Here is a 16,134-nt window from a genome sequence, read left to right as displayed (position 1 = left end):
TTTGGAGAGCTCGTGACAAAAGGATAGCCAGCATACTCAGACAATGAGGTCAGCACGGGCCGAAATACACGCAGTAGTAGGGAGCTCATGATTGCCACGCGGTGATGTGGAGGGTTGAGAGAGAATATGCTTTGTTCCGGTGAGTGTAATGAGTTATGAATCCCTGGAGTGCCCCGTAGCAAGCGCCCAAGCCCTCTTCTTTGCGCACGAGCTTTGGATAAAGTTCGCCATACTTCTAGGTAGTAGCACATAGTCGATGTCAGCGTCCGTTCACTACATTCACATCACCAAATCACCAGGATTCACTCCCTCGTCATTCGCCACAATCCCAACCTCCCTCTTGAACCGTGACAACCAGTTCGGGAAATCCGCAGGTGTCTGGTTCCACGGGTCGTCGCCATCATACATGATCCATCGTGCTTGGTGCTGTATCTCTTCATCCGAAGGGACGTGGCAATTCGGGTTCTTCGGTGAAAGCGTCGATGCCGCCCATCTCCGCATGTCGCTGTCAAAAATCCGGTAGAAGTTGGTATCGTCGGGGAGCAGCGAGCGCAGACGACCGTACATGTCCGTTTGCGCGGTAGATTCAGGCGAGATTATGGGCTCTTCGGAGAAGGTGGGAAGCGTAGTGAAGTAGTCGTGGGTTTGCTTGGATGGACTTGCGGTCCCGAGAGCGGAAGTAGACGCCTCTTTGGGAGGCGAGGCAGGCCATGAGAGGTCTAGCAATTCGCCCAAGCCATGATCTGCCGTGATGTTGGTGGATACAACATCGGAGATGCCGGCGCGTTGCTTGAAGAGCGAAATCCAATTCGTGCCCGAGTAGATTCCTTTGACGATCCAATTCGCGAAAACATCGGATGGAGTACTAGACTCTTGCTCCATGCGCCGAACGATCTGACATGCTTCATGATGCAGTTGCGCATCGTCCAGTGCTTCACCTGTCGCCACGCGCTGAGTCACGAAAGCACGAAGCTGCGCCTCTAGCGGGCATTGTTCGAAGAGATGATCCTTGGCATTGATCCGTAGCGGAAAATGTCTGCTCTCGCGGGAAGATCGAACGGGCTGAAACCTTGCGTGTTCAGTCAGCTCATGTGATGACATCATCAGGTCTCGCAGCCACGAGACCTCGTGAAGATGGTTTGTGTCTGGTCCGTGCATGACGGAAGTAGTTTCGGCTGCGAAGATGATGCGACATGCTTCTAGCTGCATCGCGTCATTGTCAGGTAAGCATCCGTGCTTGTCGAAATACCGCTGAATGAAGAACTCGATTTCGACTTTAAGCAATTCGTAGGCGTTTGGTGGAGTACCCCAAGATGGATCGCTGCCTTTCATGGGAATGAGGGTACCTCGTTCCCAATCGATGAGATCTGGATGATGTCAGTATGCATAGCCTTCAATGAGCGAATCATGAGGATCATACCGGGCGGAATAGCAGTCTCGACCAGCGGTATGACAGATGCATCAAAACCCCAGTCACCTTGCCAACTAGCCATCGTAACACCAGACTTGAAGTGATCGGCAAGATGATCGGTCCTCTCAAGCCATGTATTCATAGTGGTACCGCAAAACCCGCATCTTGACCTGACATCTGGTATAGGCAACATCCAGCGCGCCATCGACCATTCGGAGAATTCGACGCCGTGCACCAAGCGCAGATGCTGAACGAGATGATCTTTCCGATGGAAGGTACGTTCTTGTAAGCTCCTTTCCTGGCATGCCGAGTAGTGGTGCGCTTCGATATGCTTGTCATCCGGTTGCACCTCGCCGCAGAAGACGCAGCATTGCTCTCCGATGGACTCCTTCGTAGTGCGAGAGCCTTGGAGTGCGCAGATCCATCTCTCCAGCGGTAGGTGGAGCGACTTCTCGTGCCTTTGCCAGTCGTACTTAGTCTTGAAGACCTCGGTGCAAAACGTGCATTGGTACGGCATACCGATGGGTGCGGTTCTCTCCGTGTCAAGACGCCGGCGTCGAGTGGCCCGCTTCTTCCGCGGTGCGCGACGTACTTTGAGAGATGTTTGTGACCCTGATGAGCAATGACCCGAGAATTCACTCGATTGGGAAGTTCTTGCACTACTTGCTGAAGACATGGCATAAGGCGATTCCCATGGCTGATGATACGCGAAGTCTCCAGCGTCTTCGTCTACTAGCAGTCAGCATTGCAACCTCATTGCATTGGATAGTCAGTCACTCACGCGAAGTAGAAGCCATCGCACGCGCAATGTCGCCAACAGCAGCAGGTTCATGCTCCGGCGGCGATTCCACCCAACGCTGCATAGGGTCTTTATGATTCGACGCCATTCTAACTGCAGGCGTGCCAGGTCTTGGAATGATATCAACCGGAGAAGAAGGCGAGTTCTTTACTTGCGGCGAAGTTGGACGGACACTTTGCACCTTGCCACGCCGACGAGCATTCGCGAACCAGTTCGTCAGTTGCGCCTTGTTCAACCCCGTCCGGTCTTGAAGAGCCATCATCTCACCCTCGCTGGGGTAGGGATGCTTTTGATGAACAGTAAGCCAGTCTTTGAGCGTACGGATGACTTCTCTGGAGAAGCGACTGCCAAGCTTAGGTCTGGATATCGATGCGCTTGGCGTGTACGGTGACGACGAGGCGGTAGAATGGTTTGATAGATCCAAAAGCGACGGATCCATCATCCAACTTTCATTGTACTGGTTCGGTACCGCATTCGAGGCCCCCAGGGCTTCGGACAAGCCGACGAAGCTGCCATCATCTAAGGCGTGGTCCGAGGCGAACTGGCTATTCTGGAAGGCAAAAAAGGCATCGAGATCAGCTGAACTATCCATATCGATGGTTACTCAAACGTCGCGAAACATGGAGAGAAAGTTTGCGGGGTAGGAGGGTTGGTTCCCTGGGACGCGCTAGATCGTGTTCGTGCTAACCGAAGAAGGGAAAGCGCACATGTCAAGTACGCCTTACTGACACGCTTACCTGGCCAGAATCCTTCAAGTCACGTCAACCTAGGGCAACGCTGAATGGGTTTGCAGCCTACATCAATATGCCAACGTGCAAAGTAGGTGACCCAACGTCGATGCATGTTCCAGACCTATCTCACACAGTGACAAGATGGAGGGAACGTTATTCCATTCCTCTACTTATTCGATTACTTGGTATCCAAAGAAGCTACTTTCGCTTCCGCATCACATCCGCAAGAAGACTCGCAGTCAGCTGAAGCCTACCACTGGAACGTCTCACACTTGACGCTCTTGAACCTGTTCTCCACGCTCAAGTCATCAATCCACTGCTCTCCACCCCTAGAATCAATGCTCATAGGCGACTTGTCCTCTCCACCTCCACAGCCAAAGTCGCGGTACCACTTACAGTACGCGCCGCCATACTGGATGATCGAGATGGGGCCCTGATCCGCGGGAGCAAAGTTGGCGCATTGCTGAATAGCGTTGATGGCGTTGTCGGTGCAGAACTGGTAGTGCGCTTGGTGGCAGACTGTTGTTGAGCCTGGGGGCCAGTCGCGCTTGGTGACCTCGTTCGCAGTCGCCTTAGAAGCTTGACACTCCACGCTCGCGACCAGGTTGGTCTTGACCCCAAACGTAGTGTGATCCGTGGGAGACGATACGTACTGCCACGCTTCGTGTGAGCAGCCGGCTTCGAGGTAATACTTGCACCATGTACCCTTGGCCTGCATGATGAATTGGGACTTGTGGGCGACCTGGGCCGGAAAATCCGTGCATTTATTTTGGGCGTTGATGTACCAGCAGCCGGAGGCAAAGTCTTCGGAGCAGGCGAATACTTCGCCCACTCGGATGACTCTAGGAAGTGTCCATGAAGGTGCCGAGTCCGTGGGGAGAGAATCGCGCTTGGTGATATCGTCGGCGTAGATGGGCCTGTCTACGGCGGTGACCTTTTCGATAGCATGGTCGTGGGGAATGACTTCCAGCTCAGATGTCACACCGGGACCTCCGCACACCACACTCGCGAGATCCTTGAAGAAGGTCCCAATGAATGCAGTCGGATTTCCTGGCGCCGATGTGTGATGGAAAACCTCATCACTATCCTTGCACCCAGGCTTGTTGTAGTACCAACAATACGTCCCCTTAGCCTGCTCGAGGATCATGACGTTGTGGGCGGTGTTCGTAGGGAATTCTAAGCAATCGTTGAGTGCATCCATGATCCAGCAGCTATCGGTTTGCTCATAAGAGCAGGTGAATAGATCGCCGACTGGGAGGTCCACGGGGCTATATCCGTCCCTGGGGTATTGGATCTGGGTATTGGTCAAGTCGGTAGCTGGATCCGGTGTGTTGTCTGCCGAGGCCGCGGAAGTGATGAGAGCTACATTGGACCGAGAACCTTCCTCTCGCGCAATGATCTCGGCGTGGGGCTGTGTATACACACGCATACAAATGACGTGAGTAAGGCTCTTGCCAATCTCCGAGGGCACGTCGTGGATGCCACCACCCCCCTGGTTCGACGCAACAAGAAAAATGGGGCTCTTGGATACATCGCAGCCATCCTTGTAGAACGAGCAGGAGACGTTCTGGGGGACAGCCACAGCGAAGAGATCATGCGCAACAGAGTCGCCAAGCGGGATGCACTTCTTGGCGTCCCAATCGTTGATACCAAGCTGGGAGGTGCTGCTGAAGAAAAAGGCCATGTATCCAATGTCAGCCAGAATTTCTAGTTCTTCTGGCGTAAAGATTGCAGCTTGAGGCTCAGTACGCATGCACATGAAATGAGTAAGCTGCTTGCCAATGTCTGAAGGCACTTTAGAAGCAACATCCCCCTTGTTCGAGTGAAGCTGGTACAGAGGATCCTTGGCTACGTCGCAGCTATTCTCCCAGAACCTGCAGAGGACGTTTTCGTGTACGGCCACGGCGAAAAGATCATTCGCAATGGAGTCGCCAAGTGGGTTGCAGGTATTGGCGTCCTCATCGTTGATGCCAAACATGGCAGTCTTGCTGAATACCCTGGCGATTTCTGGACCCTCCAAGTGTAAAGTCGTCAGTACTGTGCTGTCGACAATGGGTGTAGTAACCGCCTGCGCATCAACAGTGGGTGTAGTTTCCGCTCGGGCATCGACAATCGGTGTAGTAGCCGCCCACGCATTGATTTCAGCATCAAGAGTATGCTTCTTCCCACAAGCGACGTGTGAAATGTCGCGACCAGTATACCCCGGGATATCCACATGCAAGGTACCGGGCCCAACATTAGAAGCGCGGAAAATCGGGAACTTGGCGATATTGCAGGCATTGGTGTAAAACACGCAGAGAATGTTGGCTTCCAACTGTACTCCGACAACGTCATTAGCCACATGCTTGCTGAGCGCAACGCAATCCGCATCGTTGTCGTCGTAGATGTACAAGTCGGCTGTATCGCTGAGGACTCGGGCCATCTTCGTCTTCTGGGCTGCTGGTTCGAGAGATGAATCATCCGCTCGCGCATTGACGTCGGCATAACCATCTTTCTTTCCGCAAAGGACGTGGGTGATCTTCTTGCCAACATCCCCTGGCACGTCTCGAGTGGTGAATTGCTCCTTATCGGTCGAAACGCTGAAGACGGGGTATACAGCTAGGGTGCAATCATTGTCGTAGAACACGCAGAGAGTGTGAGCTGCAACAGTTACACTGGTAACACTGTTGGCAACACGATCTCTTAACATAACGCAGGCTCGGCTGTTTTCCCTGAGGATAGCATGACGACTCGTGCTGCTGAAGATTCTCGCAAGGGTTCCCGAATATGCCGTTGTAGCATCCGCTCGTGTCTCGATCGCATCATGGTTTTTGAATCCGCAAATGACGTGAGTAATGTTCTTGGAAACATCTGCTGGCACGTCTCGACTGACAAACTGCTCCGTGGTGCTTGAAACGGTGAAGACGGGGTACTTGACTAGACTGCAGTCGTTGTCGTAGAACACGCAGAGAGTGTGAGCTCCAATGTTCACCTTGGTAACATTATGAGAGAAAGGGCCTTCGAACTTAAGGCAGGATCGGTCGCGGTCGCTCATGATAGCAAAGTCGCTTGTGGGGCTGAAGATCCTCGCTATGTACTCCCAAGATGCCGTTGTTTCGGAAGCGGCCGCCGGGCTAGCTTCGAGAGGTGTAGCATCCGCTCGCGCATCGATCTCATTGTGTGGGGCAGTCGAAGGCCCGCAGACAGCGTGGGTGATTTTCTTGCTGACATCCGATGGCACAGGAACTTTGGTGTAGGGGGCCTCGCTCTTTGCAGTGAAGAGAGGCTTGAAAAGAGTAAAGCAGCCGCTCTCGTAGAACCTGCAGAGGGTATGATCGACCAAGGCTGCGTGCGTCAAATGACGAGATACCGTGTCCGGGAGTTTGATGCAGAGCCCAGCGAAGTTCTCTTGATACTCAAAGGCGTAGCCGGTATCGCTGATGAGTCGCGCGATGAGCCCGGACGGTTCCTCGACCGCGAAAGATGGCGCCTCGAGAGACGTATCCGCTACTCGAGCTTCGAGCGCAGGAACATCACTCAGTTGGTGGTCGCCCTTGTGACACCAAACATACTTGAACCTAGTGCCGTACTTCGCATCGATCTTGAAGAGGTGTTGCTTATCCAGAGTTTGAGCGGTGTAAATGGGTTCGCCTTTGCAGTCTGAGTGGCGGTCGTTGTAGAATTTACACCTCAGACCTGGATCTTGAATGAAAGAATCGACGTTATACGCGATATCGCTGTTTAGCTTCAGACAGTTACCCAAGAGCTTTTTTTGCATGAGTTGGCCTACGCCATGGCTGCAGACAACCAAGTATTGGTTATCTGGGGACGGGTTCATGCAGGCCCAGGCCGGTAAGACATCGGTGCTTGGCGAGACATCGGTGTCTGGAGCGACTACGATTTCCGGAGCGACAAAGATTTCCGATGAGGAAGGAACATCGACCTCTCGAGCTTCAATCCCACCAACGTCCCTGCGCCACTGACCAATCTTGCACATGACATACTTGATCCGGTTTCCAGCATCGGGTGGAATCGTAAAGCTCTCCTCTTTCTCATAAGTAGTGGAGGACCCTTCGATGTTGCCATTGCACTCGTTGCTGTCGTCGTAGTACCTGCACGTGATGCGCGCATTCTGAGTAAGAGTTTCGACGTGGTACCCAACAGTACTGGTCAGCGACACACATGCGTTCATCCAATTGTTGGGGATGTTGTTGGCGTTGCCATTGCCGCAGATGGACAAGAAGTAGTGGCTCGCATCGGGGTTCATACAGGCGGAGGAAGATGCAACACCCCTGCGCCACTGACCCTGCTTGCACATGACATACTTGAGCTGGTTTCCGACCTGGGGTGGATACGAAAAGAGCTCGATGTCCTCTGAAAGATTGTTGGAGTACGCTTTAAAGTCGCTATTGCACTCGTTACTGTCGTCGTAATACTTGCACATGATGTGCGCGTTCTGAATAACAGTACCAACGTGGTGCCCGACGGTATCGGACAGCCGCACACACGCGTTCATCCAATTGTTGGGGATCCAGTTGGCGTTGCCACCGCCACACACGATCAAGAAGTAGGAGTCCGATCCGGGGTTCATACAGGGGGATGGGGACCAAGATGAAGTGTCTTCGGGTTGGGTGGGGTTGAGGTCGTGGATGGGAAGAGCGTCATCTGCCTCGGCGTGCTTGATGTCTTCTGCTTCCAGGACCGGAGAAGCATCATCATCCCTCACCTCAAGCCCACCACTGCCTGATGAAGTCGGCGCCGCACCGCACTGAACATACTTGATCCTCTTCCCAAGATGGGGGGGAATCTGTTCATGATGCATGATCGTAGCAATGAGAAAGTCGCTGTTGCAGAAGTTGCTGTCATCGTAGAATTTACACATGAGCTCAGGGACCTGAGCCGTGGAAGTGACTTCATACGCAACGCCGCCGGTGAGTACACCGCAGACGCCAGGCCAGGTGTTGGGGATGGTGGAAGCGGAGCCGTGGCTACCACAGATGGTCATGAGCCACTGGTTGGCAGGCTCAGCCATGTTGCATCGGGGAAGGGAGTCGGGTGTGGCGATCGAGGACGGCTGGGAGGTCGGGATGAGGGAGACGGCAGTGGACTCGGGAGTAGGAGCGGCGAAGGCAAGACCAGCGAGGCCGATCAAGCCAGCGACGAGATAGTGAGCGCGCATGATGACTGCCACGTTGAATGTCAGAAATCTCGGTCCTTCCGCGATCGATAAAGTTACTCACCTTTGGCCAATCGCTCGCTCTCAGCGCACTGACGTTGTCGCTAGCGAAGTTGACAGATGTAGTAGCGATTGTAGAGCTTTCGCGCAAATGATGGAGTGGCTCTTGCAGCCAGTAATAGAGGGTGAGTAGGATTGAGAAAGGTAGTAGCTGGGTGGAAGAGAGAAGACAGGAGGCGACGGGTGGGGGATTTTGTCCTTAGTAAGAGAGCGGTGGGAAGGCGCGCGAAAGCCAGGCGAGCGACAAACGGATCCCCAGTGAGTGAGGGGTGGGTGGGAGTGAGACAGCAAGAGGTGACGGGTGGGGGATTTTGTCTACAGTAGGGATAGCGGTGGAAAAGCGCTCGTCGAAGGCCGCCGAGGCCTGCTGAGCAACAAACGGAGCGCCAGCGAGTAAAAAGTGAGAGAAGCGAGACCCTGACAAACGAAGACGACGCCGAGGTGTGCTTGGCCGAATGCGAATATTTTGATCAAGGCGCAAAGCGCATGGCCCAAGACCTTTGCATTCGGATTGCGGCGGTGGACCGCAATCTCATACTACCCGCAAGATATGTGCGTCGTTCTCGCGTGATTACCACATTTCTCCATCCCGCGCAGTTCTACGGATCGAAGTCGTGGTGGATGTCGTACTGGTGTCAATCGAATACACCCTGATATGGCTCCCCTACCCTTCCATTCCGCGCCGCTCTACGGGTCAAGATCGCGGTTAATATTATACTGGCGATACCCAAACCCATCCATCGTGACCCAATGACCCAGCGCCTCCATCTCAGCCCAAACCTTGGGATAATGCTGCTTAATCCAAGCCTCGACACGAGTTTGCCTCTCAATATTAGCCGTGCAGTTGAACCAGCTACCTAGACTGTATATTGTTAACAAAGCCATTAGATTGAAGTTAAGGAGAGAAGTAACGTACATCTGCAAATCAGGAGTAAACCCATACTCCTCCTCCACAGATTCCACCAGCGCCAACGCCTCATCGTGATTATGATTCCGTGCAACAGCGCACATATAAGCTGTCCAAATATTCTTGTCAATCTCGACATCCTGGTCTTTCAAGCGCTTCCAGATGGACTTTGCGTGTTCGGAGCCAAAGTGCATGCCTTCGCTTGATCGGAAGGCGATGGCGAGACTGTTGTATGTGGGGCCCTCTTTTGAATCGCAGATCTCGCGCCAGAAGGAAAGGGCTTTGCGGTTTTCTCCTGTGGCGGCGTATGCGAGCATGAGTGAGTTGCGGAGTTTGGTGTCCATCTCTACGTTTAGGTCGAGTTTGAGTTGGTTGTGCGCTAGTTCGAGGGACTCGGCATCTTGGCAACGGGCGAAGCCGGTGAAGGCTGCGACGTAGACGTCTCTTGTTGCTGTGTGAGTCGGGCTGACGTGGTTGCGCATGTGGAAGAAGACGTGGCAGGCCATGTCGGAACGGTTCCTGGCGAAGAACCCGTTCATGATTGGTATGCGGTCCTCTCGGGGCGTTTCGACGAACACGTTGCGCAAGATCTGGTAGCCATCCCAAGCGTCTGCGGTGCTAGTCTCGCCATCCAGAATGAACATGGAAAGCGCCTTCTGGATGATCGTCCGCTGTTCTGGAGAGTATTGATGCGCGTGTACTTGGAGGAGATCCATGGCGTCGTGGATCTCGCCCCTCCGAAGATGCAACAGCGTCAGCGCTGCAACAGTTTCCGGGGCGAAGCTGGCCTTGCGCTCGTGCAGATCGTCCACCATGGCCATCAACTCATCGAAGTGATGCTGCTTGGACACGCAGAGTGCTTGGATCAGTTCATTGACAACTGCGACACTGCGCTCGTCTCCGGAGAAACTACCCTGCAGGTTGAAGTAGGCAGATCTGGCTCCATCGAGATCGCCGACGGAGATGCGGTATTGCATCTGCATCGTATAGGTCGTTTCGTCGGGATGAATGCCAAACTTCTCTCCCAGTACAATATAGCGCTCCGCCAGGTAAGGGTCTTGCTTAGACATGCAATGCTCTACCAACGCATTGATGGTCTCGGTGTCTGGGCGGATTACAGGGACTTTGGGATCTTTTTGCCGTGCTTCGTCATTCCTGCGAATCAGCACGTTGATCATCCGAGCGATCTCATCTGGACCCTTGCCGATAGCAGCAGACCAGAGAAAGATTGCGTCCCACTCAGGCTTCGAGGGCATGTCAACCTTGAGCATGCTCGCTACCACCTGCTGACCATAGGTAAGATCGCCCGCTGCGGCGCAGGCCTTTAGCAGAGCAGAGCTGGTGCCGCCCGACGGCTGCGTAACCTGGTGGCCGACTTTGGTGTGAACGGGTTGCGAGTACCAAGATTTGGCTTTTTCCAGGTCTCCACGCTCAGCGTAGAATGCAACTAGTTTATTCTGCGCAGGCCTGGTCAATGGAACTGAGGCTTCTGTGAAAGCATCCACCGTTTTCGAGACCTCGGTCAGACTGTTCTCCCGGATGATTCCTCCAAGCACTGTGTTCCAACTAGAGACCACGGCGCCGCGGACCAAGGCATTCGCTGTCTTGTCGTATTTGAACGCACTGATCGCGATGTCCCTTGCTTCAGTAGCCGCACCGAACGCGGATAGAACTTGGATATGCCTCGAGTCGATGTACATCTTAAAGGGGACCTTCAATTCCTTCGTCTTCTTCTCTCCAGCTTTTTCGAGCTCTTGCTCCTCGGATTCTGCCAACTCATCGACAACGAGCCGCCCAAAGACCATGTGCGCTTTCCCTAGAGTTTCCGGTCGCTTCGACGTGTCCAGTAGCTTTTCTAAGATATTATCCAGGTCATTTAGGCTCAACCATGGCTTCCCGTCTTCACTCGGATTCTCCAGCAGATAAGTGAGGGCATCATGCGCGATCACCACATGCCAATCCTCAAACGTCCCTTTTCTCTGCGCAAAGAACTCCTTGATCGCATCCGCAACGTCCTTGGGTGCCGGCGGTCTGAGATCATTCGCCCGCTTATACGACACCTCAGCCATTGTATTCAGACCCGGCGGCGCCTCTGCAGGCTTGAGCTTCCGCTTTTGCTTGAACAGCTCCCCGAAGAAAGTCCGCCGTTGCGTCTGGGGAAGTAATCGGGCCCCATGTTGGGTGATGACGCGGGGTCGGACGGCTCGGTAGCGGCATCCTCGGTACAGCAGAGGCTCGTTGGCGATGATGTTGCGGAAGACGATGCGGGTCAAGTGCGAGGGCATGGCGGCGGCGACGTTCGCTAAGCGCAGGACAAAAGTGTGGTGACGTAGGTTTGGCGTGCAATTGGCGCACAGTGGAAGGGGTATCTAGGCGAAGAAGGCGTCCATGGGGTGGAGGAAGGCGCACAAACGGTATATACACGAAAAAGACGAGATGGAAGCGGGATCCAGTGGCGGCGACGGGGAGTGAGGGGAGCAATTGCGGGAGCTCTTGCCTGCTGTGAAATCCAATTGCGCTAAGAAAGTCAACTTCCGACCGCCGAGGCCGCATCTCGAAAAGTCACGACGGCAGCGACGACAGCAACACCACCACAACCGCCAACATGTCAATAACACGGTTACCACTGCGGCCGCTGCCGTCTGTAAGCTCGACATGCATGCGCTACTTCTCCACCGGGTCCCATAAGCAAGGTGCGCCCAATTCCTCTCCCACACATGCCCCGTCTCGAACACCCTCTAACCGCTCCCAGGCCCCCAAGACGGCATCCTAGACATCCTCGCGAGCAGCACCGCCGCCGCCCGCCCACCCCCAAACACAAACACCACGCGCCCACGCACCGGCCCCTCCCTCACAGGCATGGCCTCAACCATGGGCCTCTCCGCCAACATGCCACGCGAAGTCCTCGAATCCGACCGCGCGGCCCAATACCAACGGCAAATCTACCGAAAATGGCAACCCGGCGACGTCTACGCGCCGCACGACCTCTCGGGCACCGAGCAAAAGAAGTGGAAGTACGGGCGCAAGAAGCCGCAGCAAGACGCCTTTGATGTGTTGGGCATAAATCCGATTTTGGAGTATAAGAACTTTACGATGATGAGCGAGTATATGACGGAGATGGGGAGGGTTAAGCATAGCAAGGATACGGGGCTCCGCCCGAAGAATCAGAGGAAGGTTGCCAAGGCGATTCGGAGGGCGATTGGGTTGGGGTTGATGCCGAGTGTGCATCGGCATCCGTTGGTGTTGAAGAAGAGTAGTCCGTCGAGGTTTTTGTGAGGGGTAGTGGGGTTGTATGTTTGATATTTCAAGACGAATGATAGGAATGTGGTATTCAATGCGCTCATATTGATCCGCAGTGGAAGCAAGATTACCCAGCTAAACAAAACCATAATCTGCGAAACGGCCAGCGCGAAGACCAATGATCTCCCTACCCCAACTAATACCCCGTCTCATTCTTCCCCTGCCTCTCAATCCACAAGCTTATCATCTTCTGCTGCGCATGCACAATCTCCATCGCATAATCCTCATCATAAAGATCATACCACCCCGGACTCTCATGCGGCGGATCCCCCGCCCAAACCATCCCAAACGCATTCGCCTTCTGCGTCTCCGGTCTCCAGATCCCGCCATACGCCCACGGACTCGTCCCAATATACGCACCCCCATTCCTAAACTCATCCATAACCGCTCCGATGATCGTTGTGAAATAGGCGTCCTTGTGCGTTGTGCTCGCGTCACTGAGGTACGGGTATTCCTTGTCTTCATTCACCCAATTATCGCGCGCCATGCCGAATTCCTCCAGGAAAATTGGTTTCCCAATGTCCATGGCCCATTGACTGCTGTTCTTCATAAAGTCACGCGCAAAATCTTGGGCAGCGACTAGATTCGCGTCGCTGGCGTTGTACATGTCATACACGCCCCAGTTCTGGACCCAGCAGTGGGTTGTCGCGTAGTCGACGGTGGAGAAGTTGTGCACGCGCTTGAAGTAGTATTCGCCTTGCTTGCTTTCCAGACCGACGCTGATGAGCTGCTTGGGGGCTAGCGAGCGGATGTAGGCAGAGATGCGGTCGACCCAGGGGAAGAGCAGGTCGTTGGGATTTGGCTCGAGGAAGATGTTGTAGGGGCCTGTGTAGCCGAGTTGGTCGGAGGGTTGGGGCTCGTTGGCGAGTTGCCAGGTCATGATCGTTGGGTCTTCGGTGTAGAGGCGGCCTGTGATGGTGTTGCGTCGGGACATGACGGTCTTGATGTGGTCTTTGTACCATTGCTCGGCCTGCGTGTTATTGTAGATCAGGTTGGCGAAGGAAGTGAACTCGTCGTATGGAGCTGCGTTGACGCCTTCGACAGTGTAGTTTCCCCATCCGGTGCCAGGTGTTTCGCGCTGGGGTGGTGCAGTCTGGTTCCAGCTTGACGGATACGGGATCGCGGTGTTGTTGTTTGCCCATGATACGTACTGGGCGAATCCACCACTCCACTGCCACTCGTTGTTGAGTGTCATGGTGGCGCGCATGCCGCGTTTCGACATCTCAGCAAGACAGATATCAAGTCCTTCAAAGACGTCCTCGTTGTACTGGCCGGGTGACTCCATGAGTGCTGGGTTCATTCTGAAGGGCTGGGGCGTTGGAGCGCCCTCAGAGGCAGCCATGATGCGAAGGTGATTGATCCCTTTAGCAGCCATCTGATCGAGCTCTGTAACCAGTCGCGAGTAATTGCCACCTGCTTTCGGACCTGCGGCAAGATTCATGCAAGCCCAGTAGTTGATGCCTTGAATATGTCAGCCCACAACTTCTAGGGGAGAAAAGGATATCCTTACCAGTAAGATAGTACAATCCATCGCCATTATACAATCTCAGCCCATCCACATGGACAAAGTCGCCGTCCGCAATCGCACTCCCATTGTGGCTCCCACCCCCTCTCGGCAGCACAGAGCCCGCAGCCAACGAGGCGAACAACACCTGAGTCGCGACTTTCATCTCGACAATCCAAAGATAAGAATATGGCTTAAACAAGCCATTACCAAAGGCTCACATCAAAGCTTATATATCCATCCGCCTATCCCGAAGCCGCGGTCCGACTATGCATACATACTACGTCCCCAAGTGCCGGTTGACATCATATGCGGAGCAAGAACACCCCGACGATGCTACCTTCTCCATCGGAGTGGAGATCGTCGCTGTGCGATTGAGCGAGGTGTGGTAGTTCTTCCGGAAGCCATTGCACGATTATCGATACACACGCGTATAGAATGGTCGTGACGAAATGGCTCGGAGTGTGGATCTCCGTTGTAGCGTTGGAGTAGTGTGCTGATGGATGTGGGTCGCCGGCGTTGGAGACAGTTGCCAAGCCCCGAGGTGCCGACGTCTGTTAAAAATCCGTGCGCAAGCTCATGACCTCGATACCTCTGGCGCTGGCGCCGTAGTCCTACGTATAATTCCACTCCGGCTGTCACGACCAACTCTTCAACGATCACGACCAATCCTCCACCATGGACGACGACGAGAACGACGAGATCGCAGCGGCCATGGGCTTCGCTTCCTTTGGCGGGACAAAGAAACGCAAATTCGACCACACCGCCTCGCCAAAAGCTGGACCTGATGCGAGCGGCGCCAACTCCACCAAACTGGGTGTCAGATCGAAGAAAGTTGCCAACGAAGACGAGATCAACCTCGACGACGCTGTCTCCGACGCTGTATCCGACTTGACAAACCCCACGCCGCAACCCCACAAACCTGCGCCGGGTAAAGCAAAGAAGAGCCAACCCGCCGACTCTGGTCTGGCTGCTTTTCTAGCTCGCGGCCAGAACCTACTCGAGAAACCGGCTGCCACCGAGAGCAGCACTCCAAACCTTGCGATGTCTGGCGACCCGCCCGCGGCAGAGATGGTATCATTCGGCGGTCCAGCAATCTCCAGGGCTGAACTGAATGCGCTGCGTCATGGCGTGAGAATGGAGAACGGAGATACGGCATACTTTCTACCGAGCTTTGTTGAGGATCCCTGGGCGAGGCTGGGGAAGGGTGGGAGTGGATGAGAGGATCTGTCATAAACCCTACGAACAGCGCTGTGGAATGAACATGGGAGAGAAGTCGGGTTATGGTCACCGCGCAGTCCTCCTCACATCCCTCCTGGTATACCGCAACATCCCTTGTGGATACGCAAGCAGCACGAACATCCTTCTCGTAATTAGCGATGCAAATGTAGCATCTCCTTATTCAACAGGAGTAAGGAAATGCTACACTTGCATCGCTAATTAAGAGAAGAGCGCAGCGCAATATCTACGCAGATCCCCAACCAGCAACAACATCCTTCTCGTGATTGGCGATTAAGGACTTTCATCTCCATATTCAACAGGAATATGGAAATGCAAGTCCTTAATCGCCAATTGAGAGAAGAGCGCAGCGCAATATCGACGTTGATACGCAAGCAGCAACAACATCCTTCTCGCAATTGGCGATGTAAACCCCCATTGTAGGATGTATCCTGTTGGATACGCACAATGCACGCTTACATCGCCAATTGAGAGAAGAATGAGGAACAGGCATAGACTTCCTTGGCAGTCAGGTAGTCATCAGCGCTGTCTCATCCTCTTCCTCTTGGACGATCGTCTGTTATAGCATAACGGGGAGCGTTCAAGAGGAAGAGGATGGGAAGGTGATGATGACTGCCTGCCTGCCGTGTTGGGTGTTGGGTGTTGGACTGCGGAGGAAGGAGTGGGGATTTGGAAGGCTGAGTCTTTAAGTGGTGATGCAGAAATTTGAGAAATCAAATTTTTGCATCGCCACTTTAAAGGCTCTTCTGTGACATTTCCATGGGCAGTCCATCAACACGGCAACGTATTCGTGATCTCTGGACATTGTGGAGGGCTGGGACGTCTTTAAGAGTATAGCAGAGATTGAAAACAATACAAGAATGTCTTCAGGAGATGATAGCGCTGGCCTTGCAGGATATCAAGCCTTTGAGTTCTTTACTTTAGTCCCCGGAACGCCTCCGCACCCGGGGCGGCCGATCGCGAAGAGTAGCCTCGCTCTTGTGTGGCTTGCGTCCAGAACGCGTCCGCACGTGCTTTCCAGGGGTCGC

At 54.0% G+C, this 16,134-nt stretch overlaps 6 protein-coding genes across 6 annotated transcripts; 2 read left to right on the top strand and 4 right to left on the bottom strand.

The window, feature by feature from the left end:
- Positions 1-279: 279 nt before the first annotated feature.
- Positions 280-1,928, bottom strand: J4E88_009770 (uncharacterized protein; the record flags this gene model as incomplete). Its single annotated transcript, XM_049403369.1, has 2 exons — positions 280-1,367; positions 1,421-1,928. The coding sequence occupies 2 exons, from the start codon at positions 1,926-1,928 to the stop codon at positions 280-282; spliced, it is 1,596 nt and encodes a 531-aa protein (XP_049250803.1).
- Positions 1,929-3,191: 1,263 nt separating this feature from the next.
- J4E88_009769 (uncharacterized protein) lies at positions 3,192-8,099 on the bottom strand (the record flags this gene model as incomplete). Its single annotated transcript, XM_049403368.1, has 1 exon — positions 3,192-8,099. The coding sequence occupies one exon, from the start codon at positions 8,097-8,099 to the stop codon at positions 3,192-3,194; it is 4,908 nt and encodes a 1,635-aa protein (XP_049250802.1).
- Positions 8,100-8,843: 744 nt separating this feature from the next.
- J4E88_009768 (uncharacterized protein) lies at positions 8,844-11,348 on the bottom strand (the record flags this gene model as incomplete). Its single annotated transcript, XM_049403367.1, has 2 exons — positions 8,844-9,018; positions 9,073-11,348. 2 exons carry the CDS (start codon positions 11,346-11,348, stop codon positions 8,844-8,846), a joined length of 2,451 nt encoding a protein of 816 aa, XP_049250801.1.
- Positions 11,349-11,668: 320 nt separating this feature from the next.
- J4E88_009767 (uncharacterized protein) lies at positions 11,669-12,339 on the top strand (the record flags this gene model as incomplete). The annotated part of the gene is made up of 2 exons (XM_049403366.1): positions 11,669-11,756; positions 11,816-12,339. The coding sequence occupies 2 exons, from the start codon at positions 11,669-11,671 to the stop codon at positions 12,337-12,339; spliced, it is 612 nt and encodes a 203-aa protein (XP_049250800.1).
- Positions 12,340-12,499: 160 nt separating this feature from the next.
- On the bottom strand, positions 12,500-14,033 carry J4E88_009766 (uncharacterized protein; the record flags this gene model as incomplete). The annotated part of the gene is made up of 2 exons (XM_049403365.1): positions 12,500-13,824; positions 13,874-14,033. 2 exons carry the CDS (start codon positions 14,031-14,033, stop codon positions 12,500-12,502), a joined length of 1,485 nt encoding a protein of 494 aa, XP_049250799.1.
- A 512-nt stretch (positions 14,034-14,545) lies between these two features.
- J4E88_009765 (uncharacterized protein) lies at positions 14,546-15,088 on the top strand (the record flags this gene model as incomplete). Its single annotated transcript, XM_049403364.1, has 1 exon — positions 14,546-15,088. The coding sequence occupies one exon, from the start codon at positions 14,546-14,548 to the stop codon at positions 15,086-15,088; it is 543 nt and encodes a 180-aa protein (XP_049250798.1).
- Between the last annotated feature and the right edge of the window lie 1,046 nt (positions 15,089-16,134).

This window comes from Alternaria novae-zelandiae, assembly GCF_023758075.1.
Source record: "Alternaria novae-zelandiae strain BMP 2774 chromosome Unknown scaffold_26, whole genome shotgun sequence".
NCBI classification, from domain to species: Eukaryota; Fungi; Ascomycota; class Dothideomycetes; order Pleosporales; family Pleosporaceae; genus Alternaria; species Alternaria novae-zelandiae.
This window is presented reverse-complemented; position numbering and strand designations above follow the sequence as displayed.